General features: G+C 45.8%; 3 protein-coding genes across 8 annotated transcripts; 1 reads left to right on the plus strand and 2 right to left on the minus strand.

Moving 5' to 3' along the window:
* Positions 1 to 272: 272 nt before the first annotated feature.
* Positions 273 to 10081, minus strand: lss (lanosterol synthase (2,3-oxidosqualene-lanosterol cyclase)). Its single transcript, XM_048979853.1, has 22 exons — positions 9957 to 10081; positions 9108 to 9276; positions 8885 to 9023; positions 8659 to 8767; positions 7968 to 8089; positions 7788 to 7884; positions 7119 to 7254; positions 6917 to 7025; positions 6723 to 6841; positions 6492 to 6589; positions 6129 to 6156; positions 5967 to 6023; positions 4872 to 4943; positions 4672 to 4722; positions 3499 to 3648; positions 3246 to 3342; positions 3004 to 3109; positions 2519 to 2584; positions 2338 to 2418; positions 2080 to 2250; positions 1397 to 1475; positions 273 to 1310 (listed from the first exon to the last, which is right to left on the minus strand). Exons 1-22 carry the CDS (start codon positions 9971 to 9973, stop codon positions 1173 to 1175), a joined length of 2211 nt encoding a protein of 736 aa, XP_048835810.1. The 5' UTR covers positions 9974 to 10081; the 3' UTR covers positions 273 to 1172.
* Positions 10082 to 12262: 2181 nt separating this feature from the next.
* Positions 12263 to 23346, minus strand: usp37 (ubiquitin specific peptidase 37). Of its 5 annotated transcripts, none has more exons than XM_048977900.1 (24): positions 23218 to 23346; positions 21292 to 21496; positions 20929 to 21094; positions 20645 to 20745; positions 19996 to 20111; positions 19823 to 19900; positions 19468 to 19556; positions 19003 to 19087; positions 18687 to 18842; positions 18476 to 18607; positions 18253 to 18376; positions 17933 to 18138; positions 17710 to 17827; positions 17524 to 17603; positions 17254 to 17418; positions 17105 to 17158; positions 16851 to 16986; positions 16491 to 16707; positions 15380 to 15546; positions 15223 to 15283; positions 14014 to 14129; positions 13834 to 13903; positions 13586 to 13724; positions 12263 to 13486 (listed from the first exon to the last, which is right to left on the minus strand). In XM_048977900.1, exons 2-24 carry the CDS (start codon positions 21463 to 21465, stop codon positions 13405 to 13407), a joined length of 2832 nt encoding a protein of 943 aa, XP_048833857.1. In that variant the 5' UTR covers positions 21466 to 21496; positions 23218 to 23346; the 3' UTR covers positions 12263 to 13404. The 5 variants fall into 5 exon arrangements, with proteins under 5 accessions (XP_048833857.1, XP_048833856.1, XP_048833855.1 ...); XM_048977899.1 differs by having other exon boundaries at positions 23180 to 23345; XM_048977898.1 differs by having other exon boundaries at positions 21292 to 21520; positions 23180 to 23345.
* cnot9 (CCR4-NOT transcription complex subunit 9) lies at positions 22058 to 27907 on the plus strand. 2 transcript variants are annotated; one of them, XM_048977908.1, is made up of 8 exons: positions 22058 to 22447; positions 24434 to 24613; positions 26053 to 26168; positions 26262 to 26371; positions 26541 to 26650; positions 26751 to 26849; positions 26932 to 27023; positions 27167 to 27907. In XM_048977908.1, exons 2-8 carry the CDS (start codon positions 24572 to 24574, stop codon positions 27333 to 27335), a joined length of 738 nt encoding a protein of 245 aa, XP_048833865.1. In that variant the 5' UTR covers positions 22058 to 22447; positions 24434 to 24571; the 3' UTR covers positions 27336 to 27907. The 2 variants fall into 2 exon arrangements, with proteins under 2 accessions (XP_048833865.1, XP_048833864.1); XM_048977907.1 differs by lacking the exon at positions 22058 to 22447 and adding an exon at positions 23383 to 23568.
* Positions 27908 to 27987: the final 80 nt, after the last annotated feature.

The raw sequence follows: 27987 nt of genomic DNA on the forward strand, positions 1-27987 counted from the left end.
CTATTGTCCTGTTCTTCTTGGCGTGGTGATCTTCATACTGATAAAAGGCACGGAGGATCGAGTCTAGTGTGACGTGGCTGAAGTCACCTGAGATCACAATGAAGTGTCCGGGGTGTTGTGTTCGTAGTCTCGTGATAGTCGAGTGGATGACATCACACTGTGTGGCCGAGGAGGAATGTATAAACAAACAACAATGGCGTGCGAGGGGAGGTCTGGGACAAACTTCATAACACATCGATAAGAGAAAAGAAAACAAAGTCCGTTGTTGTGTACATGGTCTTAGCTGATTTTCACTAACTGTTTGCATTAGGTGATTTTTTTTTTTTTTACATAAATAAACACTGATTGCATCATTAAAAATGATACACCGCCGGTGGCAGTGAATCAGTAACTGCAGAGTGGGGCTCCAACTTGACTGGATATACAGAGGAAAGATAACAGTAGACTGCAAGATCCCAGTGCACCGATTGGTTGAGAGGAACGCCTCCTTTCATTGGTCACTGGAGGGGGGGGATCAATCCAAAAACTGTGACAATATCAGCAGAGGAGGACAGTGGGTCTAACCACAGAAAGCTCCTCAGCAGGTGTCAGGCTGAACCTGGATTTTACAGAACCATCCGGATCTTTGTAGCGAGCTAAACTGAATATGAAAAATAAAACAACCAGCCAAAAGGAAATGATGCTATACTGAATATTCTATTAGCAAAAGTACGTGTTTGTAGTTAGGATACTTTCATAGCAAACCTCAGTTATACAGTGAGAATCTCCTATATGTTTTACTTTCTGCTCTCTTGTGCATAATCAGCTTCATATTTTCTTTTTCTCTTGGACCTGAATGATTTCATTACCACGGTTATCAGGACAGTAAAAATGCAAACCATTGACACCTATAGTAGCTAAAAGACAATAACCCATTCACAGGATGCATTATAAAACTAATTCATTCTATATTTTCAGTATTAACAGTGATTACACACCATGAACATCTATAGTATTCCAAAAATCAATCAAGTTTGACAGCTTGACTTCTCACAACCAAAGACGTCTGAGTTTGTCTAGTAGAGGGCAGTAAAGGCAGCCGTGACCCTGCCCATCCATCCAGCAGCGGGTGCTGAGCCAGTGGATCCCGGGGCCCCTGGCTGGCCCCCGCCCCGCCACGGCCCACGCACCCCTCACTGTTTCAGCTTCCCGGCACGAGGGCTGGAGGGGTACAGCCGGGAGAAGCGGCCCAGGGCCCAAACCGGGAAGATGTTCCTGTAAGAGGTGTAGCTGATGGCGCAGCTCTTGTTGAAGACCCCAGAGATGTTCTCCTGAAGACCACAGCATAGAGATGTTTTCCTGTGTCTATAAGGGTAACATCTTATAGAAATGCTATAAGAATAGATAGGAAACTCACTTGAGGCCAGTCTCCATTAGGGAGCTGCTTATCTATCAAGATCTGAATCCCTCGCTCTATCACCTTGGTATCCGGGTACCTAATAAGAAGGGTAAAAACGGCCCGTTAAGGCAGGGAAGCCGGCCATTTTGGCACAGAAGCATGATTATTTCCAGTTGAGAGAAGCAAGGCTTATAGCACCAGAGCTGGTGGGACTGTTACCATGAAGCAGTGAATGTTTCTCTTTTCATATGTAAAACAGGACAGTGTTGATCATAGAAAAACAAAAATCTAAATTGGTGATGCACGAATTTGGATAAATAATGTTCCTCGTACCCAAATGTATATGTGTACTGCACCACCTACTGGACCTCTTTGGCACTGCAGGTAAATCCTAAAACCACCAGGACAGATAAAGCCTCAGGTGTCCCTTTGTCATCTGTTGTGAATCACTGGACATTTGATCACGCTTGCTAAAAATAAAATCACAGCATCCCTAGACTATGCTCTGATCATTCAAGCTTAGCTACGGGTAGCTGCCCTTCACTTACAGAGAGCATGATGGGAGGCAAAAAGAGAATTATCCCCACAGGGATCAATAAACTTTCTGAAGTAAAAAATCCAGTAGGACGATTGGCTCGCCTGTTCCTTAATGAGAGGTGCCTTGACCTTCCGGCACAGTGACATCATCAGCAGGTATCTACCTGACGGCCATGAGGCCCAGCAGGGCCCAGCAGGTGCTGTGGATCTGCGAGCACTCGCTCTGTACGTATCGCCGCTGCTCGCACGACTCAAAGTCCTCCCCCCAGCCACCGTCCTCCATTTGCCGGGCCAGCAGGAAGTCGCAAGCACTCTGTACCTCAGGACGCGCCATCCTGGGGGGGGGGGGAATCATGCCACATGTCTGACATTGTCTGGCTGACCTGGGCCTGACCCGGTCTCCCACGGCTCCACCTGCTTACCCATTCTGGAAGACATGGCCCATGCAGGCGAAGGCCTCGAGTCCAAACCAGGTACCGTACGTGAAGCACACTCCCCAGGACCTGGGGCGGGGGTCACAGGCTTCAGTCTGTGAGCAGGTAGCTACATGCACGCATGAAGGTTAAGGGCACGTCAAGTCTCATCGCGGTGTTCATAACCCACCCTTCCCATGATCCATCAGGCCTCTGCAACCTCCTGCAGTACTCGAGGCCCTGGTCCAGTGTAGATCTAGGAGGGAGAGCAGATTCAGCACAGCTGGCTGAGGTTAACAGGGATGACACCAAGTGGGAAGAATCGTTGAACTGTTCAGCTTTGCCAAGTCTTGTCCAGTCACTGCACTTAAAATCCAGGATATGATTTGATTCAGTTCTACATTGTGTCTTTTACAACAGTCACCGCAAGGCGCTTTATGTGGGAGTTATAACACATCACTACACCATTCATACAGAATAATACAAAAAGAAGGGATGACAAAGAATGAAAGAAGGAAGAGAGGAACCAAAAACCCCTAAGTCTAGGGGTCCAAGGTCGAATCTCTGCCCGACCCTTCTGCATGTGTCCTGTGCGACCTGGGACAAGCTGCAGATCCTCCACTCCTCCTGACCAAGACAGAAAGCTGGATGATGGAAGGGTGCTGACATAGCTACCTGACCTCCTGTGCCCTGTGCTCGGGGAAAGCCTGCTGGAAGTGCTTCAGAGCCTGCATCACAGCCGACGTGCACTCCACGTAGGTGTAGTCGATCATGATGTCACCTGGGGAGCAGGAGCGTCACTGGGACACGACCTGAGATAGCAGCGCCGAACCAGTAACCAATACCGAACCCCACTAGCGGGGGGGTGGCAGGCCCTGTCGGCCATGCGTCTGGATCTGCACGATGCGGAGACGCACCAAACACCTCAGAGGGATTCAGTAGCTCCAGAAGCCTCCCTCCACGTTTGGTCTCATAGGTGGCAAATCCGCCGTCACCGTTCCTCATGCTCAGGAGCTGGGGGGTGGGCGGGGGGGGTGAGAGACACGAGAGGTCAGGGCCAGGGATCCGATAACTACAAATAGGTAGGTAACGGCTGGCCCACATTGTACACTCAGATCCATTACGCTGAAGGCTTAAGCCCTGCCCCCCCCCAGTACCACTGCCCCTCACCACATTGACGGCATCGCAGAGGCGCTCGCTGGCGACATGGCACCTGACGAAGGGACAGCGCTCCTGCAGCAGCATCAGCGCCTTGAGCCCCTCGGCGGTGCAGTCGGCCACGACCCAGCCGCAGTCACGCGTGCTGAACGGGAAGCCGCCCTGGGGGGGCGAGGGAGCGTGCAGGGGTCACGCCATTGGCGGCGAGAGCACGCATGGACACACTAGGAGTGTAACGGTTCACGTATTCGTACTGAAAGTTTTGCAGAGCTTGACTCGCAAACGTGCCAAACGAACGCAAGAACGTGGAAGCTTTGTGTGTTTGTGTGATTCCCCTGAGCGACACTCGGAAAGGGGCGGATGTGTGTGCAAGTCCTAATGTGAAGCTGGATGTTAAAGTGAATACAAGTACAGCCCAGGTATTCATTAAATGCTGCACCATAATGGATATTAATTTTGCTACGCGTTGCATTTTTTGGGACAATATTTGTGTTGCACGAATACACAGTATAGATCAGGTCCAGTTAATTTTCTAAACATGCACTTTCATGTATATTTTCATTTACTTGAAGTAAGTAAGCAAGTAAATTTTAGATTTTATTAGTAGGTTGCAGCAGTATCGAAGAGACTTTTTATTTATGAAAGACGTACTAACACCTTGTAATACTTCGTTCGGTAAAACCACTGTTAAATAAAGGAAAAAATGAAGCCATTTATGTTTTGAACAGTGACTTCAAAACTGAGGTACGTACCGCGATTTTTGTGTAGTGTTACACCCCTAGTGTTTACCTAAAACTGTGGGATTCTCAGTCATTCTGATGCTGAAATACCACAAGGCTATGACATACCCACGAATGTGACACAGGACATGCATTGACACATGCATATCGATGCATCACAATAGAAAAACTGTATAAATGCATGCACGGTATTTCGATTTCAATATATTTAGAATATGCCTTTATCCCAAGTGACGTATCTTTTTTGCAGAAGTGGGGTCGGCCAGTCCCTGGAGTAATTAGGGGTTAGGGGCCTTGCTGAGGGTCCCGGTGGTGACATCACTCTGCTGACCATGGCAATATGTGCCAAAGCTGTATGAAATGCTGGTACTAGGGGAGGATGCCTGCAGATCCTGGCCTGCATGAGGCTGGTAAGTGTGACCTTTGACCTTCGTGCGGGACATACCTTGTTCATCTGTCTGTAGTATTTTTTGTACTCAGGTGGGTTTTCTGGTATCTAAGAGAAAGTATGTGTGTCAGCTGGCAGACTAACCATCGCAGCGACGACATGAAGCAAAACTTGAGATGCAACACCAGCCTGTTCAGCATTAACCGACTGCGTGGCGGGACAGGAATGCTGGACGACCCCCCACCCACTGGTCTTACCTGGGTGCAAGCTAGGAACTGATGGGCGTGCTGAAGGCACTCTGTAAACTTGGGGCTGTCCTCCGCCCCGGCCTGAAGGAAGGACAGAATAGACAACATGATTTACAATATCGTGGTGGGGGGAGAATCAAGGAGAGCCACCCCAGAGAGTATGTGGCAGAGGGCTGGGCCACACCCTACAGGGGGAAACCAGAGACCTGGGAAGGAAACCCACATGACTGTAGAATATGCAAACTCCAGACACACAGGGTGGGGTGGTATTCGAACCCAGAACCCTAAAGGGACATTTATGATTAGCATTTAACTTCTATTGTTTAATGTTTCATGTTTTGTCTCTTTACATGCATGTCCCCATTTCACTGCAAATAGTGAGTATACCCCGAGTATAACTCTGTGTGTGACAAAACTTTGATTAATGGACAACTGTAATGCTTTGTTTTCACACACTTATATTGTCATAATCCTGTTGATTTTAGGATAATGTTTAAGATCATTGTGATTACCTATGGGGCCCTGAATAGTCAAGCCCCAAAGTATTTAACCGAACTCCTTAAAAATCACGAAACCACTCGATTGCTGAGATATCAGGAGAAAGGGCTGTCAGTCGTTCCACGCACCAAGTGAAAGACTACCGGCTACCGAGCCTTCCAGTTTGCTGCCCGAGGTTATGGAATGATCTACCTCATTCAATACGTGCAGCTGAGTCTCTTGATTCTTTTAAAACAGTTTTATTTAAACAAGCTTTTGGCTAGATTTTCTTATTTAATTTTTGTTATATATTTTATTCTTTACGTACTGTAAGGCTGACTGCTTTGGACTCTTGTAAAGCACGTTGTGACTTTTGTTTGTGAAAAGCACTTTATAAATAAAGTTTTACTTATTATCGACTGACTGACTGACTGACTGATTAAAGGTGAAAAGAGAATTTGAGTTTTCTGTGTGCCTCATCAGTCCTGGGATAAGCGCCCAGAGTCCATCTGATCTGGTAAATAACAGATATGGAAGACGGATAGATGACTTAATAGTTAATGTATCAAGAAATCTCTGACTGAAGCCTCTTAGCATATGACCTCAGATTAACCCGGAGTCCTTCACCTCCAAGAAGGCCTGTGCAGCAAAGGCTGTGTCCCACAGCTGTGATCCGTTGGTCCCCTGTAAGGCAGCAGGCGATATACAGAGTTAGTGCCATTTACACTTAGGGGATAGTTGATTTCTGACAGTGAACCAACTGCACAAGCATTCAGCATGAAAACTGACCTGCATCTTCAAACCATCAAGGCCCAGCCTGGGACAAAGCACAGGTCTCAGCTCAGATTACTAGGCTCAACCACAAAGCAAGAATGTGGTTAAGGAGTCTTTGTTAAATACAAATAGACAGGTTTAAGGCAGACTAGTTCAGAAATCCATACAGTTGTAGCTCTTGATTTATGTGAAATTTATGTGACTTAGGTAACAAAAAATATCTGAGATACGTAGAGTTTACTGTAGCACTAATGCACAAAGGCAACATGTGCCTGTACGTAAACGTATAGTATAGACGAAGACTCCAGAAAAATGAATGCTCTGTGTTATGCTACAGAGAGACCACTAGAGGGCATTGTGATGCAATGAAACACCAACCAGAGGTAGTCCGGGATACGGGACACATGCTCCTGGAAAGCGGCTGAGCTGGGCCCATCCACGTGCCAGCGCACCAACATGTTGATGGTCTTGGAGATCTAGGAGCACACCAGGGCCCTGGTGATTCGCGTGTCAGGGTCTAACGACATTCTAACAATGTCTACGTGACATCTGGGCAACCTGGTTACACGGGTGTAATGATGTGTGAGAGTTAATATGGCCGCTTCTCACCGGACCGATGCTGATGCACTTTGTGAAGCGGTCGTCGGCCTTGATGTGGTCATAGAGCTCCTTCACCGCCTTGGCTCGTAAGGCTGTGCTGTGATGGGCTTCGTACACATTCATGACCACTAGGGGGAGCAAACAGATGTTGGCTTTTAGTACTCTGTGGGACTAGCACAGCTGCTCGCACGGACGACACTCACTGTAAGCAACGGTCAGCAACGTGCTGTGACGGGTATACAAGTCGCACGCAGCCACGTTGTTCCGCTGAGCCGGCCAGTTGATTCTCGAATAATCCTGGATGTACAGCTCCTATAACAGAACCAATCAGATTGTAAACGACAAGGGAAAAAAAAAAAAAAAAAAAAAGAGATTCACCCCTAGTGGAGAGAAAGGGCGCTGCACCTGTCTGAGGCTGAGCACCAGCGGGTCCTCCTGAGCAGTGAGTCTCACAGCATAGCAGTAACTCATGGGCAGGTAAACCTGGCGACAGTGACACCACAGAGTGGACGGGTGTGCTGGCATCCAGGTAGGGAAGAGCCTGAGGAGGAAGACGAAACGAGCCTCTCGCCATAGTGTCCCAAAAGCGTGGCCATCCGCATCAGCCAATTAAATACAAGCGGTGTTGGGAAGGAACTAGTTACACGTAACAGCGTCACATAATGAAATTACGAGATCAAGAGGCATTCTAGGTACTTCGGTTCTTACATGTAGAACATAACATTCATTTTATTGATTTGTGTCTTTTCACCGCGCAGATATGCCTACTTTTGCCTACTTTTGGCATATTTCCGGACACTGAGTCAGCAAAGCATTTGTTTACAGCTTTATTGTCCAGTTTAAATCATTTGTAAGAAAAGTGATCACATTTGATAAGTTACACTACTTTGACAAAGTAATTAAAGCAGTTACATTACTTATTACATTTTTAACAGAGTAACTAGTAATCTGTAACCTAATACATTTGAAAAGTAACCTTTCTCAACACTGAACACAAATATTAAATATTTAATAATAAGGTATCAAAGATCATTCATGCTTTAAGTAGCCTGTTCTATAGCCTGTTCCACATACCACATCTCTGGCAGGAGGGTGTTCATTCCCTCCCAGCTGTACACGTTCATCACAGCCAACCAGAATTTACCCCAGGATGGAATTCCAGCTGCTCCTCCTGAAAAAGCACATTGGAAAGAGCTGGGTAGAGAAAGGAACCCTGGTCCTCAGTGTGAGAATTCCAGAAACCCGACTGCTGACCTTTGCTGTGCAGGTTGTTCCTGGCCCGCACCATGTCCGGGTCGTCTGGCTCCAGGCCCAGGATCCTGAGAGTGGTGTAGTTCAGAGCTGTGCCGAACACCGTCGACTTGTCTTCCACGTGGCTGGAAACACACGAGACCAAAGAAAAATGAACAGCCAAGGACTATCACTGCCATTTGCACACAAGTACAAGTACACAGAAACCATTAAGTTTAGTTTAGTTTTTGCAAATACAGGTGAGAGTGAATCTTGGGGTCTGAGCAGAGTCAGGCCATTTTCCCAACACCCCTGGAACTTTTTTTTTTTTTTTTTTGGGGGGGGGGGGGGGGGGGTTAGGGTTAGAAGAGTTAGGGCCTTGCTTTGTTTTGCCAAACATGGGATATGAACTGACGACCTTCTGATCACAGGCACAGGGGCTTAATGAGCTGAGCCACACCACCCTACATGCCCTTTCATATTAAATAACATTGTAACTAGAGCTATAGAAGCCCCAGTATTGTGCTGGTTCTAATCTCAGCTCTCTTCGATATCATTTATTTCACTTTCTTTCCCTCTACCATAGCTTCCTTATCATGTAGCCTCATATTCAGCTACAGGACTCAATCTCATTCTCTACAATTTTCCATGTTACAGTTTTAACTACTCCTCACCACCCTGACACACACGTGCGAGAGGCTGACGCTGCACTTACAGACCCCATCCCCCGTCCACCAGCTGCACAGAGCGCAGGTACCGCACCATTTCCTTCTTCCACGCCTCTGGGAGAGTGATCTTCGTTACATAGCATGTGATCAGCAGGCCTACATGTCAACAGACAGAGGGAAACAAGTAAACACATGGAGGTGTCTTTATTTTATATGGAAACTATGACATGGGTGCTTTGAGTGGGGGTGTACAGACTATCAGGTGTTCAGCACCTGGTAGCAGAAAAAGGGGCCCCCCATAGTCTCCAGCCCAGTGCCCGTCCTCAGCCTGCAGGAGGCGGTAGAATTCCATGCCCTTTAGTGCCGCCTCCTTGGCATTTCCTGCAGCAAGGGAATCTGCGACAAACTTGCTCTGTGGCAAGAGACAGAAGTGAACAAGTTTAAACTACAACAGTCTCAAGAAAATCACCTGTTAGCAGCGTGGTCGCAGTCTCACCGTATCCAAGCCCACAGAGTGGGCTTCCAGCATGGTCTGCGCTCTATCAGCATGGTCCTGATCCTCCAGGTAACGCCAGACCTGCCTGCCCTCCACATTTGACAGCCTCCAGCGGCTTAGGTCTGTGGCCGGAGCCGTTTTATACGGCCCACCCCGTCTCCGCAGGTACCTGAGCGCAACACGGGCGGATTTACCTGTGGTTTACACTCAAACAACACAGATTTATCGTAGCCGTTGCAAAACACACCTGAGCGTGATTTCAGTAAAACTCACGAAACCTCTTCATTTTTAATAACAATCATCAGTTGGAAGTTCTGCCAGAAACGTTATAAACTTGTATCTACACAGCTCTTAACAAGATGACAGGTAAAGAAATCACATCCCATAGGACTCATGAAATGATTCGTATTTCATAGTTGTGAAGAACTTCTGACTTAATTTATGACAATGTCAAGTCTTCGATTACTTCTGAATTGTTTTTAAGAGCCTGTCCTGAGACATGCCTCCCAAAAGCTGAATTTAGCAACTTAGATCAGATCAGGGGACATGTATTTCTATTCAGTATTTTGCGAATGAAAATTGTGTTCAGTGTGAGCAAATTTCATTTTACGGGTGCAAATTGGAAAGTATTCATACAAGTATACATGGCACTATTCTGACTCCATACAGGGTGACAGTAATGGGTGTCGTGCAAGATAACTAGCCTTTTAAGAAATCTGTGGCAAATATACATTTTCCAAATATAAACTTTTCTGTTGGCAATTATTGCAGTTTCACACTGTTTGCAATTTCAAGTTATTTTTCTAACATCAAAACTCGATATGAAAATACATCATTTCAAATACTCACGTTCCTTCTGTCATCATGAAATCCCTCAAAAACAACTGTGCGACGTTCAATTCATTTAAGTTTCAGCTCTCTATATCTCAGCGATCGGCCTATTTCCGTTGTTGACAGGGAAATGTAGTTGCAAATCTTAATAGACTTCGCAATACACAACGCTTCTTCGTTTTAAAGATGACGACAAATCCCATAATTCCAAGTGTTCCCTTCCGAGCGGCATGTGGAGTGGAGAGACATGAGCCGAGGAGAGACCGTCCAATGGCAAATTCGCAGGGCAGGTAAGGAGGCGGGCCGCTTTGGAAACTACTGATTGACCGATTGATCATGAATATTAATTAGATACGGTTTCGCTGTTATGTTTTGGATTTTTTTTTAAGTAAAACAAATTGGAGGCACTGGACATTTTAATGTTGTTGCATTTAAACGATGCATCAAAGTGTGCTATCGGCAGCAGCAGTCTGAATTGTTGATACAAGGCAGGACGGATCCATGCTTTCATGTTGTTCACGCCAAATTCTGACCCTGCCACAGGGATGTCAAATGTCATGCTTCTGGTGTGACACTCTGACGCTTTCTGACTGGCACGGTGACACAAGAAACCTTACGGTAAATCTTTATTATTGCACTATAGACCTAAAATTAGCTACATCAAAAGCGGTGGGTTGTTTGCAAACCCTACAATTGACGAGGTAATGAAACTGTTACGTGTAAATGCGTATGCATGTGTGCGCAGTTATCTCGAATTGAAACTCATTCCAGCCCGCTGACCATATTTGGCAACCCTACTGCCACCTGCATGTCGCAGCAGAAGCTGAGAGTCATCTGACCAGGCAATATTTTTTCCAGTCTTCCATTGTCCTATTTTGGTGAGCTGTTCTTTAAATTCTTGAAATTTTAGTCAAGTTTCCGAAATACTCATATTAGCTTGTCTGGCACCACCAAATAGTGTCATGTTCAAGGTTACTTAAAATCACTTTTCTTCACTATTCTGGTGTTTGATGTGAATATTATCTAGCTATTTAGCTAAAGGACACATTGGATACATTGTGATCCTGACATATGATTGGCTGATTAGATATTTGCTTCAATTAGTGGTCAGTGAATGTGCAATGTGTGCGTGTCTTTTTATATATCTCTCCATTTTCCAAACCTCTTATCCTACTGGGTCGCGGGGGGTCCGGAACCTATTCCGGAAGCAATGGGCATGAGGCAGGGAACAACCCAGGATGGGGGGCCAGCCCATTGCAGGGCACACTCACACACCATGCACTCACACATGCACACCTACGGGCAATTTAGTAACTCCAATTAGCCTCAGCATGTTTTTGGACTGTGGGGGGAAACCGGAGTACCCGGAGGAAACCCCATGATGACATGACAACATGCAAACTCCACACACGTGACCCAGGCGGCGACTCGAACCCGGGTCCCAGAGGTGTGAGGCAACAGTGCTAACCACTGCACCACCACGCCGCCCCTTTATATTTTATATACATACAGTCGAACCTCGTTACTACGTACAAGACGGGATATCAAAAACATGTACGTTATAAGCATAGAACGTTGTAACCACTTAGTGCAAGATGGATGAAAGAACTCTCAAAATATCCATGTAAATGATAAAACTTTAATAGAACATACCCTTAAATTGACTACAAAACAAATACATTATTACTTGTTAAATAATTCAACAAAGCTCATTTGGATCCTTGAAATTTTCCTTAAATTACTCACGATTGCTTAGTGCCGGCCGGCGATAAACGGCAACGAAAATACACAACGGCTGGTCAAAATGGATTTTTAAAATAAACATTTGCATCCAAATTGGCATTTGGCCTGAAAATATTAATGAAATATTAGTTAAATTAAATCAACGCAATAGACAAATGTGCATTGTCGGGCGAAGATCAGATAGATGTAGCGACACAAGTTGTGGTGGGCGGGGAGAGCGCTGTACATTGTAACGGTGGTTAGTTTTCATATTTTCTCTAGAAATTTGGATGTTGTATCGAAGTTTACGCTGTAAGGGTGTACGCTGTAAACAATGGCTGCTATTGGAATAATCCATAGGCTAAAAACGGGAATTAGAAACCTGTACGTTGAAAAGGTGAAAACGTTGTATCCGGGGTACGTAGTAACGAGGTTCAACTGTATAATATATACAAGTAATTTTGTTAAAACAAAAATAATATCCACACCATTCACTTAAAGTATGGCAAAATAAAATGTGGATACAGGGAACCAAGTATAATGTACACCATCATAAGACACAATCATGGCGTCTGATAAAGCAGAAGGATGTGCAGAAGCCGTTAAAGTTTTCCAAAGTTATTTTATTTTAAAATTCGCTTTAAGAGTCAATTACTGGATGCTTGGCAAGCAATGGGGGCCTAGGTCTGTACACAGCCGCACAGCGTCTGCAGCTGTGTGTGCAGCACGGCTGGCCTGGCAGCACAACTCCTGACGCTCAGTGCAAGCAGGGCGGCAAACACAAAAGCCAAACGAGGACTTACTCTACAATAAATAAATCTGTAGATTTCTCTGTCTCTTTACATGTAAAGTTGCTTTCTGAGGTTTGAAGGATACATTCTAACCGATTCGGCTGTGCAACCTTTGAAGTAATGCTGAGAGAATCAGGGAAAAAGTAAACTACTCATACTTTATGTAGGGGCTAAGAGTGAAAGGCACCAGGGCATCCAGTGGGGGCAACGAGGAAATAATCAACCCCTAGGAGTAAGCAGGAAAGCTACCTCATCAGGCATCTTCAAAAAGGTTTAGAAACATGAATAAAACAGTAAGAAACAAAAACAAAAATGCCACACAAAGACCTTACAAATTACTGAATCCTGCCCATACCCAACTCGAATTGAAAAACGTAAAACAAATAAAAGCCAAGTGGCAAATTACTCCATAAATATTGCACCTCTTCAGGCTGCATATAATCAAAACAACAGAACTTAAAAATGACCCCGTTCTTTAATGTATACAGGGGGGAAAATCTTTCACAAGAATGGTGAAATTGACAGGGAGGTGCTAATGGACAGATTGTCCACTGCAGGTCAAGGCGGTCCGTTTTATTGCATTGCATTTTAGAGGAACTAAATTTAATGTATTTCACTGAGGGGAAAGGTTTGGCTCATTAAATTCAAGCAAATGTAAAATTTCTATTAAAAATAAAAATCCACATTTTGTTATGTGGCCGAGTGCTTAGGGGTCTAAAGGAGGAAAAAAAAAAATTGAGAGTCCCACAGAACAACCTGCTACAGTAATGCAAGCAGGCATAACATTTTATTTAGGAGGCAGAAAGTGCTTGGAGGGAGGCAAAGGGTTTGGTGATCAGTAGTATTAGAAGGACGTTTCACCGTTACCCCGAACTCTACACATCCGTTCATAGCAGGGGCCCATCCCCCACCTGGGTGTGGAAGGGTGCGTGTCGAGTCCAGCAGCCTCTCCCTCAGAGGGGCTGCAGGACGGTCCTCCCAGCCTCGACAACCGCCCCACTCCTCTCCAGCTCTGACAGCTCCTCGAACACGTCCCTACAAGACAATGCACGATGAAGACTCGGTGCATGGCCACTTATCACCACGCATTCATCCAGCCCTGCTAGCATGGGGAGGGGGTCTGAATCAACGCACTTGTGCATGTAGAAAAAGATGTAGCCGCTCCTGTCCCTGTCTCTCTGCACCATAGACTCCTGCGTGCGTGACACGTCAAGGTCGTTGTACGTCAGCCATGACTGCTTCTTTATGTCGTAGATGTCGCTGATGTAATGCCCTGCGTGGGAAAGTAGAACACTGTGACCCCATGGATTATGGAACTCCAGATGCAGGTGGTATTTCCATTTAATAATGAAAAACAACAAAAGTTTTTTGAAAGGTCTAACCGGATGACGAGCTGCTGCCAATGTGACTGACCACACTGATGAGTCTGAATGAGTTGGCCAGCTCTCCATTCTGGGGAAGGAGGCAAACACAATTTGGGTATGAAGGGCATGAAAGTCAGCAGACCACAGAGAAACACAAACAAAAGAACATCAGGGTAAAGTCCAGGCTAACATCCTAACCTCTGCATTTCTCTTCAGGTCTTCTGCTTCAGCTTCACTATACTCCATATCAAAGACATCCTCGTTCCCAGAGTCCTCGTCGGAGCACAAGAGCTCAGGTAAAGAGTTGTTGAATTCTGAGAAGGCCAGAAGAACACAAGCAGATGGTTAATAACTCTACCTCATTAATAACTGGGTACTATTAGCACTTTATTACAGATAGTGAACATAAACATGTTATTACAAGAGAACAACAATCAACTAGCAAACTTTAACATACAGCTTAATGTGAGTGATGTTACTGATATCGGTTGCCCTTGCAGAGCAAAAAATTTTAAATCCATGAAATTTAAGATGCCCTAGCCATCCAAATGAATAAACTGCAGCTTTAAATGTTTATAACACAACCAAATAACTTTTGCTTCGTACATCTGCCGCTTTCATTTGACAATGTTTGCTCTCATGTTATTCTTTCTTAGCAATAGGGCTTTTACTGGCAGGAAATAAAATGGGCGATACTAAGGTTCCAGGATTATTATTGGTAATGACTTTAAATATTTGAGTCCTCATAGGGGAAAGTACAGAGAAGCTACGATTCTCGTATGACGACTTGCCACCCTTAGGCTGGAATTATCATCAAGCCCAGAGTGTCTGGTGATTGCCTGGGAATGGAAAAAGGAAGGGAAAAGAAACTGCAACATACACGCCCTCTGGGACTGACAAAGGTATGTGAACACGGCTTAAGAACAGACTTGTACTTTCAATTTGCTTGCTTGAGAGTTCAGTGTTGATAAAGTTCATGTTCACTTGGTTTATGGTTAGGTGGTAATGTTTTTTATATTATATATATATATATATGTGTGTGTGTGTGTGTGTGTGTGTGTGTATGTATGTGTATGTATGTATGTGTGTGTGTGTGGCTTGTTTTAAATTTGTATTATAAGGACGTTGTTTATGAGTTTGATCTGTTTTATTTTGGGAAACTGACAATAATACACACCAGCACTGATTAAAACTATTGGTGGCTGTCTAACGTTTGACCAAATAAATCATCAGCATTTTTAGGGCCTTAATGTCTGTACCAGAGACAGAACTTTAATCAGTCGGGCTCTATAATGCCGCTAAAATGACATTTCTCCACTAGCCAGGCATTGTGTGACCCGCTAAAATCCCAAGTCGCCGCAGCACCTTCCCAGCTACGCACATGGCCAGCCGCCGCCCAAACCTTACCTTGCAGGCTGAGCTCAGTGGCTCTCTTCAGATCATCGTCCTCCTTCATTTCACGAGCCTCCTGCAGAGGACATGGGACATGAGGACGCTGCCTCTAGGTGGACGAGGGGCACGGGAGGCAGCACGGGGGGGGGGGGGGGGGGGGGGGCTGTCTTACATGCTCCTGCAGACTCTGGGCCAGCGCTTGTTGCAGTTCCTGTTCTTCCCGCTCCTGGTCGAGACTGTACTGCTGTGCCCAGTCCAGCTCGCCCTGTAGCCCATCCGGAGTCTGGTTCTCCTTGTTCTCGTCCAGGTCCTTCGTCAGGTCCAGAGACTCCAAAACATCTGTTCAGCCATGCACGCACACACACACACAGACACACACACCCTTTAATATGAACGCATTAATGTGTACCTCCACACAAAAACTCACCTCTCAAATCTTATTAATGTTACAACTCGTCAGCTCAATTGGTTTAGCGATCATTGTTGGCCCCTATTGGGCTCTTTGAGCAAGGTCCATGACCCTAATTGCTCCAGAGACACTGATTGTATGTATGAGGCTTTGGATAGGTCTACTAAAATTTTAAAACATGCATGCAAGTAATGCAGGAAAGTAAGCAAATCAAGAGGCTTGCCAGTAGGTAATCGATAGATTTTGTCTTCCGTTTCCTCTCAAAAACACCATCCCCAAGCCCATGTATGTACAACATAGAACACAACTATGTTCCTCCTGGCACTTTTCTGCTAGCATACAGAAACCAGGCTGCTAATTTCTGCCAGCACGTCTGTGAGAATCTTGTTTTATGTTCGCATGAAATGCTAGCAGACCTGGCGTGAATATGCATTACGAACTCATTCCATTCAGCTGTTCTATAATAATTTTCAACCCGATTAGAAAGTTTCACCTAAACCAGAAATGCTTCAAAACTTTGGGATGTGCGATACTACCAATAATGAACAAATTAGAATAAGCCCTTTTTTCCCCTTCACATAATCCATGCATATTGATGCAGAACTCCGATATCGCCATGCATTTCGACCAATCAGATGGCGGTGACGTAACCAGCTCCGTTTATTTACGCTTTCGGCCCTGTTAGTAAGCAGGACCATGTCAGGGTAGGTATAGGTCGGGTGTAGCTCGCGTAATTTACAAGACCATCTCTGCAGTTTGGCCTGGGTATAACTCAGTTCTTGGTGGCAGTGGAAAAATCGGCATTAGTAAGAGGGACGTGGCGTTCCAGAGGTGTATAAAGCAAGAATCCACCCTCTGGATGCCATCCTGGTACCTGTTGATGGCTTGTCTGCATCGAGGGGATCCGGGCGATGGCTGAGGTCCTGGCCGTCGGTGTCCCCGAAGCCCGTGTCAGGACTGCTGGTGGGCTCGTCGTCCGGAGGCCCGGAAAGCGCAGCATCCTGCCGGCTCATCTCCAGTACTGCCGCTAGCATCTCGTCGTCGTTGATAGCGTTGTAGTCCAGAGGCTCCGGCTGCGTGGCCCGTGGAACCTGCCAGAGAAGGTGGCAGGCAGCGCATGAGGACCTCGTGGGCCCAGAACATGCTTAAAATGACCCGGTAGCACCATCATGAGCCAAACCAGACCGCCAGCGACACGCTGCTGGGCCGCCCCGTGCCACAACAGCCCACTCACCTTCTCGCTCCGCTCCTCGTCAGCAAGAGAATCACTCAGCCTACGTCGCCGGCACACGGTCTTTCGGGTCAGTTCCTCCTCGCTGTCGGAGTCTAAAAGGAGGCTGCTGCAAGTGCTGGACTTCACCGGGCCTTTTCTGCAGGTGACATATTCCCCACAGTTAAATCAGCAGGAGGAGGCAGCAGCACTAGGAGTGTGAGACGTGTCGCGGCCCAGAGAAAAATCGGGCAAATCCAAACAAACGGCCGGCTCACCGCAGTGACACGGAAGGGGAGTTCACAGACTGAGAGGACTTGAGTGTTCGAGACCTGAGAAAACACAGAGGGCATCTCCATTCAAAGCCAGCATGGAGACAGGTCGCGAAAGGAGAGGGACAGTTGATAAGGGGCGCCGTAGGACATACATGGCTGTGTGCGCACTCCAGCCCAGGCCGAGGGGAGGCCGTGTGGCATCTGTGCAGTGGGACAGCAGGGTGAGGTATCGGGGTATCAGGACCTGCTGGCCTAGCTTGCTGTTGAGGGACAGCTGAGCGTTGTAACTGTACCGCTTCAGGTGAAGGATCAGTACCCTGGGCAAGAGAGAGGTGCAGCTCAGGTCGCACCGTGGGCGGGCTGACGGACGATGCAGCAATGCTGCGCTCAGCGGCAAGTCAACGGCCACCGTAGCCACAAACCTGGGCAGTTTGCTGAACTTGTGAGTGACGGTGGCTGATTTTCCAGAGCACTTCTCGCACGAGTACTCGATTTCCTCCATCTGGAGAAGAAGAAGAAAAAAAACAAAACATGTAAGCAGCCCATCATCTGTGTGAGAGTGTACCGCGAGCCTCTGACCAAGGGCCCGGAACCACATGGGCGCGCACCCTGAAGAAGAGATCCAGGGAGTCCTGCATGGACCGCAAAGGCATGGTCTTCTTCCTCCGGGGCAGGTCGATGGAGAGGTCGTTGAACTGCTCCCTCTTGGTGACAACCTCCCCACACCTGAAATCAAGTGCTACAATTAATCAAGCTAGCATTAACAGCAGTTACTATTCTTAACTGCTAGGGAACAGGCAAAACATGACAGGAAGGTTCCCCAAGCCTTACCCTTTACAGGTAATAGTGTGCTGTACTTCAAATTCCATATTAGCACCCACGGGACAGGTGTAAACACGAGAGGCCTCCACCTCCTGCCCAGGCCGCCCCGCCTGGGGGTCCTCCCATGAGTGGGGCTCATTCTTCCAGCTCTTGTTCATTTTTTCCACGTCCTCCTTCAGCTGATCCAAACACTGGCTCAGAAACTCGTGGGCGTCCTAAAGGAAAGCTCAGTCAACCTCCAATAAAAACACCTTCAAAATATGCAGGCTGAACATCAAACCCTGCCCACGCCCAGTGAAAGACCCGACAAAACTCCAAAGACGGCTTACGTTCTGTGTGTATCCAGAGAAGCGCTCTGCCGTGGAGGAGATGGAGCTCTTGACCCTTCTCAATAGGTCTTTCTTTAGCTCTGGGCTGCAGATGTCCTTCTTGGCCAGAAGGTGTGCAAATCGCCTTCAATAGAGGGACACCAGAAAACCGACATGCAGCTACACATCTCCAACAAGAAAGAAGAAGGTCCCATGGGCATAGATTAGCCAGAGACCACAATACCTGAGTAATGCATTTGCTGGAACCTTCTTCCAAGGGATGCCCTGCTTGAGCAGGTCATTAGAAAAGGACGGCAGGCTGAAGAGGGACTGGAGAATAGCATTCATGTAGCAGGTGTTGCCCAGGTTGGAGAATCTGTTTCAAAAATCATCTGTCAGTGTTAAAATGGGCTAATAACAGACTAACAAAGTCGGGAAAAGATCTTCTTTCTCACCCCTGTAGTGGGGCCTGTGTTGGAGTCAGGAAAGAGGGTTTTGGCTTGTTCCATCCAGTGTAGTCCACAGTGGGGCGCACTTTCTTAAAGGGGGTTGAGTGACTGGGGAACACCAGGCTTCTCTTAGAGGAGGGAGACTGGCTAGCACTGGCTGACCTTTTGAAAAATATAAACATAGCAGTTAAATGCTGAGGCTGAAGCAGGGGCTAAATACAAGAGCCTTGTGTCCCCGGTAGCTGAACACGCTAGGAAAGCACCTCACTCAGGACTGACTATCACAGTTACGGTTCCCTGAGGCAAGCACATGCTAAATTACCTGTCCAGGTAAGAGTGGCTCTGTGAATATTCTTTTGTCACCGAGCGGCTGCTGTAAAAGGACGAAGGCTGAAGCGGTGCTGGACCTGGTGAAAGAAAGTTCAAAGGCAGCTTTTGAATATACTATATAAAATGAATGGTGCTTCTATTGCCATTTGTACCAGCATGTCTACATGTATATTGGAATTCTTTAGCTTTCCATATCCTGTATTTTTTTTTTTTTTAGACTCACAGATGAGAGCAAAGCTTGGGCAGAGTGAGGCGTTTATGTGGCATCCCTGTTCTCAGGGTTAAGACCAACAATGATATGATCATCAGCCATGGGATGTGACCTTGCACTGACCCACGCGGACACACACCCCCTATACATGTCATTTCCAGCTGATGTTTTATGTGAACTGCCTGCAGTTAAACTCCTCTACTTTTCCATTGGGTGGGTGGGGGGAAGCAGGCAACAGACACCAACCTGAGCTCCTGTTCTCTTCAGACTGCTTCAGTTTCTCTTTGCAGCTGAGGAGGAATTTTCGGGAGGGATCTGAGGTGGCCTTGTTATTGCTGACAAACAAACAAGCACAGCTTGTTGCAAATTACTACACCAACACCCATCTGCACAGTCCTACAACAATCGATAATTGCACTTTCAGGGAAATCTCATCGGCTTATATACATGATAGCGTTTTGGTCATATAATTGCTACAATGCTGTAATTACATTTAAATCGCGTGCTCAAGTTTCAAACATGGCAGTACATGGCGCGGAGGAAACGTGTCATAGATACTATGACGTCACATCGATAAAATTTAAGGCTGGATGCTACCCACCTAGAGGAGTCGTTCTCCTTGGGATAGTCCTCGTTCATGTCGCTCTCAGGTGTCATTAATCTTTTCCTTTTCTCGCTCCTGTGGAGCATGACGGACATTTAAAAGCCACGCTTATGGTTTTCTGAAAAAGCCTCTACATGCACCCGGTGATACTGGGGGCGAAGCATGCCTACCTGTTCTCCGAAAGCCCACTCCGGATGGGCGCAGCTGTTGCGCGGCTGGGGCTGCCCAGGGGCTTGCGAAGGGTACCCTCCTCTCGATTCTCCAGGCTCGCTCGTCTTGGTGTGGCCTGAGAGCATTATTAACATGCACGGTATATGCACTTGTCTTGGCCTAATAACTTATAATATATACTACGATATAAACTTATAAAACTTAAAATGAGTTTAAAAGAAAAAAAAAAAAAGATATGTTTTATTTTACCATTAAAACACACACGCACAGACTCATATCTTTGTGGGGATCGTAAACTCATTTGTACAAGAAAACCCTAATCCCAACAATGACAGTCTGAATCCCCGACCCAGCCCTAACCTTAACCATAAGTAACCAAAACAAAAGACAAACGAAAGACTTGTAGCATTTTTAGTTTTTGACTGCAGTCATAGATTTTTATAAAATTTAGTTTTCCCTTGTGGGGACCTTATGGCTCCCACGACATCAAAATAACAGGTTTATCACGTTGTGGGAACATTTGGTTCCCACAATGTAATGTATACCTGGACCACACAGAAACACACACACATCCACACACAGTCCTCAGAATAACTAGAGTTTCACTCCCTTGAGATTCATATGGTTTCAGTTAGAGGCACTTTATACCTGTCTGTCCATGGATGGTAAGTGTTGGCTGGAGTCATTCTTAATTGAGCGGTTTCCCAGAACACTACCGAAACTCACACTCGCCTGGGTTGTCTTTAGGACTGAAAGGAAAAGTGTCCCAAATTACAGTCCAAATCAGTTACACAACATAAAGTCTAACAATACTCAAACACAACAGACATTTAAAAAACCTGTAGATTTACGTTATTGAACAGAGCATACCTGTAGATTTACGTTACTGAACTAAGCATACCTGTAAATTTACCTTACTGAACTGAGCATACCTGTAGATTTACCCTGCTTTAGTTTCTCCAGGTACTCCTTTAATTTCTGAGCCAATGCAAGAGGGACTTTGTCGAAGGAGACAGCACTTGAGTCCTTTAGGTTAACCACGATTCGAATCTGATTCTGCATGGGACCCAACACCACACTCTTCACATTTTGGTTTAGCTACAACATGAAAACGAAGAAGTTCTCTGTTAACTGTCACAAATCCCAAACAGATTAAATGAAAATTAATCCTCGTTTTGTTTTACTTGTTTTATGCTAAAAACCTGCATAAGTCAAGTTGCAAATCTGAAACCAGAGTGTTTTTCCAACTAGACATGCTAAAAGATACTCCATTAAGGAATACTGCAGCACCTTACCTGGAAGATTTTGGGAGCACCCCCACTGTTGAACTTCAAACAAAGGTTGACTTTGCTTTCCTTCTCGTGAATCTCGAAGCTGCCCTCTTTCCACTTCGTGGTTCCCTGCTCCAAGCTGTTGATACGGATGCGAACGGCACCACCAGAGGGAAGCTTGGGCACTGTGCTGGCCATGGGTGGTTGTCACAATGAAATGTTTCCAGTCCTGGGTTTGGCGACAGAACTGAATCTATTAAAAGACAAGTATCAAATAGATTCTCTTTGGACCAAGTTCCCAAGAAAAAAATAAGAACAAGCAACTGAGAACTGCAGTTACAGAATGAAGAGAATTACAGAGATTTAGAGAATAATCAATGGAAACAAATATGGAAATGTCCACACACACACACACACACACACACACACACACACACACACACACAAAGGAGATACTGACATTATATTTCTCAGAAACGTGCTTTTAAAATACTAATAAGAGCAGGCATTTAAATCGATTTCTCTCACATACCCCAACGCAAGAATCAGAAATGTTACTTCTACAAATAAGCAACCTTCTACGCGGTTTAGGAATAAATCAGAAAGCCATGTCAAACCATATAAACGGTGCGAATCCCGACCCTCCCCATTTTCATGTCATTGATTAACAGGAGACATCGTTTGACCCTGCTGTCCAAACTAATTTAAGGTTAGGGAGTTAGTCATTTGCGTCTAACTAGTTAAGATAGGTGGATGTTAACTAATACTCACATTTGCCCCTTTATTTTGTTTTACTAAGGCAGTAACTACGTAATGGAAGAAAAAAAAACGTGCGCTTAGAAGACAAGCCAGCGGACTTGCAGGCCAGTTAGTTAGTTGAGCAGAAATCAGCGTGCAGCACACACCCACGGCCGGACTGACCCACTCATTCACTCTCTCCGCGACGGAGAAAAGGAACGAAGCGTCAGAAAACCAATCGAAACAGCAATCCGTCACCCGCCTCACTGAGAGAACTGGAGTTTAACGGGTTTTTACTAGAAGGCAAGAGAGTGACGGACTTTGCTGGACGGGACGAAGCGAGGATACCACTGAACCGTTAGCCAGCGCGGTGACAGCCCGCAAGCCGGCCCCCGACACTAACGCTGACCCCAGCAGTTCATAATAAGTATAACCCGTGAATGTACGCCCTAAATGTATTTCCCGTCAAGTTGACCAACATGCCGACGAGCTGGTTAGCCAGATAGCATCACAAGCTAACGTGCTGGCATCCCCAAGGCCAGAGAAACAGCTGCACGCGACCTCCGAAGACGGGTCGACCGGGAACCGGAGAGCGAGAATAGCGGCTTACTTAGGAAAGTAAACGGGGTACTTCGTGGACTTTAGAAGGGGAACCCAGCTCTTCCGTGATACGCGCAGGGATGGGTGTCCGCGTAGCCGGCATGCGTTGTTGACAGTGCGGCGCACGGCGATGGCGGGAATGTGAAAATTTACAGCGGAAACAGCGCACGAGAGCCGCGCGGCCTTGTCCTCTCGCGAGAAGCTCGCCCCTCCCCCCATTATAATGCAAGCCTGTGCAGCCCTCCACGCGTTTCTGTTGTAGCAACTGGGATGCTAATTAGTTCTTTATAGTTAAAATAACGCGTTTAAGTGTCGTGCTCAGTAATTAATAAATAAGATTTTCGGCAATCTAATGCTTTTGAGATTCTGCCATAGTTAGAAACACCAGGCCGATCTCGTCACACTGTAGAACTTTTAATTCAGTACGTATATGGATTGTAAAAAAAAAGATCAGAGATGTTTAGAAATCAGTTAGCAAAGCATGCTGTATGGAAAACAGCATATTAAATGGACCTGTAATGTGCATGAATCATTCAAGCAATTGACTGTAGCATTTTAAGAGAACGCAACTCACAAGCCATCAATATAGGATTAAGCAGTATTCGACATTACATGGGTTCTGCACAAGTCTGACGATGCAGCAAATCATAGTACGATTCAAACGCCAAAATATTGTGCGAATTCAACATATTACCCAAGTACCAGCGCTTAAACATACTCTAGCCTTAGGGTAAGATTGAACTATGCGAAACGGATGCATTTCACATTTTAAAAAAAAGCGTGCGCAGGCGGGGTCATGGTTCATAGGTCAGCGCTTCTGCGTCTGCGCTTGGCTCCTCTCTGTTGGTGAGACAGGGAGCGTTTTAAAGTTGAGCTTTTAGTTCGTATTAGTTTAAAAAAGGTCGTCGACAGCCTCTGGGAGATCATATCTAGGCGCTTCGGAGAATGCTGGCTACAGGGGCGGTAAGGATGTGTCGTTTTGCTTGAGCTTGTCTCCCCTCGTTGGGATGTGAGGCCCGCGCGAGCCGCTAGCATTGGTGACGTTAAAAGGTTTTAGGCGCCTGTTTGTTATTTTGGGAGTTTTTTGTGTGTGATCCCAGTTGGGTTTGGTGGTTCGCTGAGTCTGTCCGAGTAGTTACTTGTTTGATGGTTCTCATTTAGTAATTATTATGCTGGATAAACTCTTAGCTAGTTCATGTTTTGGGTTAGTAGTAGCAGTACTTGGTTGCGATTCGCAAAATTGTGATGGATTACCAATTTGAGTCAACTTGTGGTAAAGCAGATTTGATGTTTTATGTACATTTATCGTTTACAATAAGGCACAACGTACTTTTTTGTCGTGCATCCCGCGAGTTTTTGTCCTGACGCGAAAGTTCCATGCTTCGTAAGCGAAATGTCCTATGGTGCCATTTACGTCGTTTAGAACGGCTTTACCTGTAACGTTAGTATTAAAAAAAAAAGTTTGCATTTGGTGGTTGAATGTATGTTCTTGCATTTTATATATTTACTTAGCAGTCTAATATAGAAGCTAGTAAACCTTCCAACAGGTCCCAAGTAGTTGAACAGCAGTCAGTCTGCCCGGCGGACACAGCTTCCGTTTAGATCTGGGAGCCATCAGATCAGATATTGAAACAACGCAACTGAACATTGTATTGAAGTTTGCTCCATAACGACTGTATATGCTTTCATATATGGCAGAGGAATTTAATGGTTATGAATGGGAAATAAGGGAATTAAGTAATTGTGCATTTTGCATAAGTTTCCGACCAATCTGTTGTTCCTTAATGCGATTTTTTTTTGCGAATATGTCATGTTTTTGTGCTTGTAGGCTGTAACCACAGCGCTGGCGCAGGTGGACCGGGAGAAAATTTACCAGTGGATCAATGAGCTGTCTAGCCCGGAGACCCGTGAGAATGCCCTCCTGGAGCTCAGTAAGAAGCGCGAGTCCGTGCCGGACCTGGCACCCATGCTTTGGCACTCCTGTGGCACCATCGCTGCCCTCCTGCAGGTACCAGTCACCTGCTGTTTGTTGTCAGGGTGAACTGTAAGCCGTCTAACACACTTCTTTGGGGTCCCTTGGGTGTTGTGTGTCTCTGTAGGTTAGTGTTTTGTGATGGAAGGTCCCCCAAATCCTGTGTCTGACAGTGATCATGTCTCTGTTGGGCCCTCAAGCAAGGCCTTTTACCCTAAAATACTGCTTGAGGGGATCCGCATAAATGGATGACCCTTTTAGGGCTGCCACTAACAACTGTTTTTCTACTGGTTAATCTGTCGGCAATTATTTCAATTGGTTGATTAATCTAAATGATTAACTTTCTTCCAGAATATCAAGTTGACAGTCTATTTTATTTTGACAACAAACCATTTGTCATTGCAGGGCTTTAGATCTTTGCACTATATGGACATTATTTTCGACTGCAATTCGATAAGCAGATTAGTAGTATGCCTAATATATTAATGAGATGCATATTGTGATGCCCAAAAGGACATTGACTAGTCATGGCAGCCTGAGACCCCTCGCTCTCACCCATAGGGGAGTGAGCTGGGCTGTGTGAAAACTAAAGAATTCCACTGTACTTTCACACCAGTCTGGACGCAGGTCTACCTTTAGGTTTATTAGCACCTTTCTCTGCATTTATAGTAATTATAACAACATCAAAAAGCCATAGAACCATGCACTGACCTAAAAAAATTTATAATTTTTTATGGTGTAGCGCAGTGGTTTGGGACTCAAAAAGCTTAACCCCATTTGCTCCATTAGCTGGCTGATTCTACTTTATCCTCTATGCCAGTTTCATGAAGTGGTATCCTACAATGCTTTTCCAGTTGTCCTGTAGGAGGGCCCACATATATGCTGAGCTCTCATTGGCTGCTATTCCTTCACTCCATGGTCAAACTCCTCCAAAGCCATTTCTGCTGTGTTTGTCAGGCGGCCAGGTCATGTGATGTGACACTCTGTAACTCCTTTGTAGGCGCCTTGGTGTGTCCAAGCTTTTGGTACTGTATAGCTACAAAGAGTGACTCATTGTGGGAGCTGACAGTGGTGACTTATTGTGTCAGTCCTCGCAGTTTCGCATTTTATGTTTGTGTTTTGCTGCTGTTTTTCCAGTCCATCAACTCACTTATACCACATGCATACTACATTTTTATGTGTATGTTAGGCTGACTCATTGAAATAGGTTGGCAAAAAGAGTGAGAAATCTTTGCTATTGTGCATTAATTATTGAAATGACATTTCTGGACAGATGATAGGTTGAATATGGAGTGTTGTAGGCCAAATTTTACACGTTTCTCCTGGCAATGCACTTACTTGCTGATACTTATTCTAATTGTCTGTTAGTTGCATTTGTCTGAAGGATATATTGAAATCTTACTAAAAAGACTGTAAATGAGTAAAATTGAATGTATGTATCCGTCTCATATCTTTTTTGTTTTATTTTTTTAAAGGAAATTGTCAATATCTATCCTTCTATCAACCCCCCCACGCTAACAGCACACCAGTCCAACAGGGTGTGTAACGCTCTAGCACTTTTGCAGTGTGTCGCCTCCCATCCAGAGACGAGGTGAGCATCCCCTCTGTGTACGCCTTGAACTTTGTTCCTCCACATTTGTGTGAAGTCATGGCTGATGTGCTCCCTTCCATGGTTTTGTTGCAGATCGGCGTTTCTGGCAGCGCACATTCCACTGTTCCTCTACCCCTTCCTGCACACTGTGAGCAAAACGCGTCCGTTCGAGTACCTGCGGCTGACCAGTTTAGGAGTAATAGGTACTGTGACTGTCACCTCCCTTGCTGCTTGAGTGTATAGCAGTCATCTGTGAAGTCAAGCCGTTTTCAGTAGAAGCTTTGTAATTCTCAGTCTGGTTACCACTGACGGTTAATCTAAAGCTTATGTCTGTATTCCCCATTTCGCCCATTCTTGCCCTTCTGTCTATAGGAGCACTGGTAAAAACTGATGAACAAGAAGTGATCAACTTCCTGTTAACCACAGAGATTATTCCCCTCTGCCTTCGGATCATGGAGTCAGGCAGCGAGCTTTCCAAAACGGTGCGCCCCCTCCTGGGAATTATGGCAACATACTCGCATTCCTTTTGCTTTGTGTCACTCGCTGATCTCCGTATATCCTTTGCTTTTTCCTTTGTGACAGGTTGCTACGTTTATACTACAGAAAATCCTCTTGGATGACACGGGCCTAGCATATATCTGTCAGACCTATGAGCGGTTCTCCCATGTGGCCATGATCCTTGTAAGTTGCACAAATGCAGAGCTCTGTTGGCACGCCCAATCACCTGTCGTCCAGTTTGTATTGAACAGCTCTTTGCTTGCAGGGGAAGATGGTCCTGCAGCTTTCTAAAGAGCCATCTGCCCGGCTGCTGAAGCATGTGGTGCGCTGTTACCTCCGTCTTTCCGACAATCCAAGGTATGAGATGGCTCTGTGGCCATTGTCGCTTTTTCTTTTTGTCCCTAAGTAATAACGCTGTTTGCCCTCTAGGAGGAGCTCTGCATTGGCAGTGTTAAGACACTCTCATTGGTTTATCACACCTACGTAACATTCTGTTCCAGGGCGCGGGAAGCCCTCCGGCAGTGTCTTCCGGATCAGCTGAAGGACACCACGTTCGCCCAGGTGCTGAAGGACGACACCACCACCAAGCGCTGGCTGGCACAGCTGGTGAAGAACCTGCAGGAGGGCCAGGTCACAGACCCCCGGGGCATCCCTTTACCTCCACAGTAGTCCCGTAAGGTCCCAGCAGCGCGGAGATTGCGGTCACTTGATCCCCAGCTGGTCTCTTTAACACCTGAATGCACTTCTGATGTCTCGTGCTTTATGTTTTCTGGGTGTGGCTTAACAGAAAGGGGTTTTAAATTTAATTTTATTCTGTAGGCAAGCACTCAAGGCTTTGGACTGATAGCGTGCAGCTAAGTTAACTGCTTCCCCTGCAACTTGCAGTGTTCCTTTTATGGGGAAGCAAAGGCAAAGAAGCCATTTCAGGATGCTGTTTGGTTTGGGAGACCCTCAGGAGGGATTCATTTATCACGTTTCTGTATGAGTGACTGTAAATTTACTGTAAAATACTGTACAAAAAAGTGCCACCTTCCTAACTTGTAATACATGCAGGCAAAGTTTATGGCATTGAAGCCATAAAGCCTGAAAAAAAATATTGTTTTTGAACCATTCATGTTTTTCACATTAATGATGAAAGCAGCTGTGAGTGTGTGCTGCTCTTACTCATGTCTAAGATGAGCCCAGTCTCTTAGAAATGTAATTACACAGGTCTGAATAAAACCTCCAGTGTTCTCTACCTACCTTTCTTGTGGCTCTCCATGTTTACAGAACAGCCCTTTTATGTCCGGTGCTTTGTGGTCCCATCCTAATATTTATAAAT

This window comes from Brienomyrus brachyistius, chromosome 16, assembly GCF_023856365.1.
Source record: "Brienomyrus brachyistius isolate T26 chromosome 16, BBRACH_0.4, whole genome shotgun sequence".
NCBI lineage: Eukaryota > Metazoa > Chordata > Actinopteri > Osteoglossiformes > Mormyridae > Brienomyrus > Brienomyrus brachyistius.

What these genes read in the sequence shown, in the direction of transcription:
- cnot9 (XM_048977907.1), top strand. An exon ending in GCCTCCCATCCAGAGACGAG is followed by an intron (nt 26,169 to 26,261) that starts GTGAGCATCCCC and finishes GTTTTGTTGCAG; the next exon opens with ATCGGCGTTTCTGGCAGCGC. An exon ending in GCAGCGAGCTTTCCAAAACG is followed by an intron (nt 26,651 to 26,750) that starts GTGCGCCCCCTC and finishes CCTTTGTGACAG; the next exon opens with GTTGCTACGTTTATACTACA.
- usp37 (XM_048977900.1), bottom strand. Translation starts at nt 21,465, where the DNA reads ATGGCCAGCACAGTGCCCAAGCTTCCCTCTGGTGGTGCCGTTCGCATC. An exon ending in AGTGGGCTTTCGGAGAACAG is followed by an intron (nt 19,901 to 19,995) that starts GTAGGCATGCTT and finishes CATGCTCCACAG; the next exon opens with GAGCGAGAAAAGGAAAAGAT. An exon ending in CACACTATTACCTGTAAAGG is followed by an intron (nt 17,828 to 17,932) that starts GTAAGGCTTGGG and finishes ACTTGATTTCAG; the next exon opens with GTGTGGGGAGGTTGTCACCA.
- lss (XM_048979853.1), bottom strand. An exon ending in ACTACAGACAGATGAACAAG is followed by an intron (nt 3,649 to 4,671) that starts GTATGTCCCGCA and finishes TCGCCCCCCCAG; the next exon opens with GGCGGCTTCCCGTTCAGCAC. An exon ending in CTAATGGAGACTGGCCTCAA is followed by an intron (nt 1,311 to 1,396) that starts GTGAGTTTCCTA and finishes TGTGGTCTTCAG; the next exon opens with GAGAACATCTCTGGGGTCTT.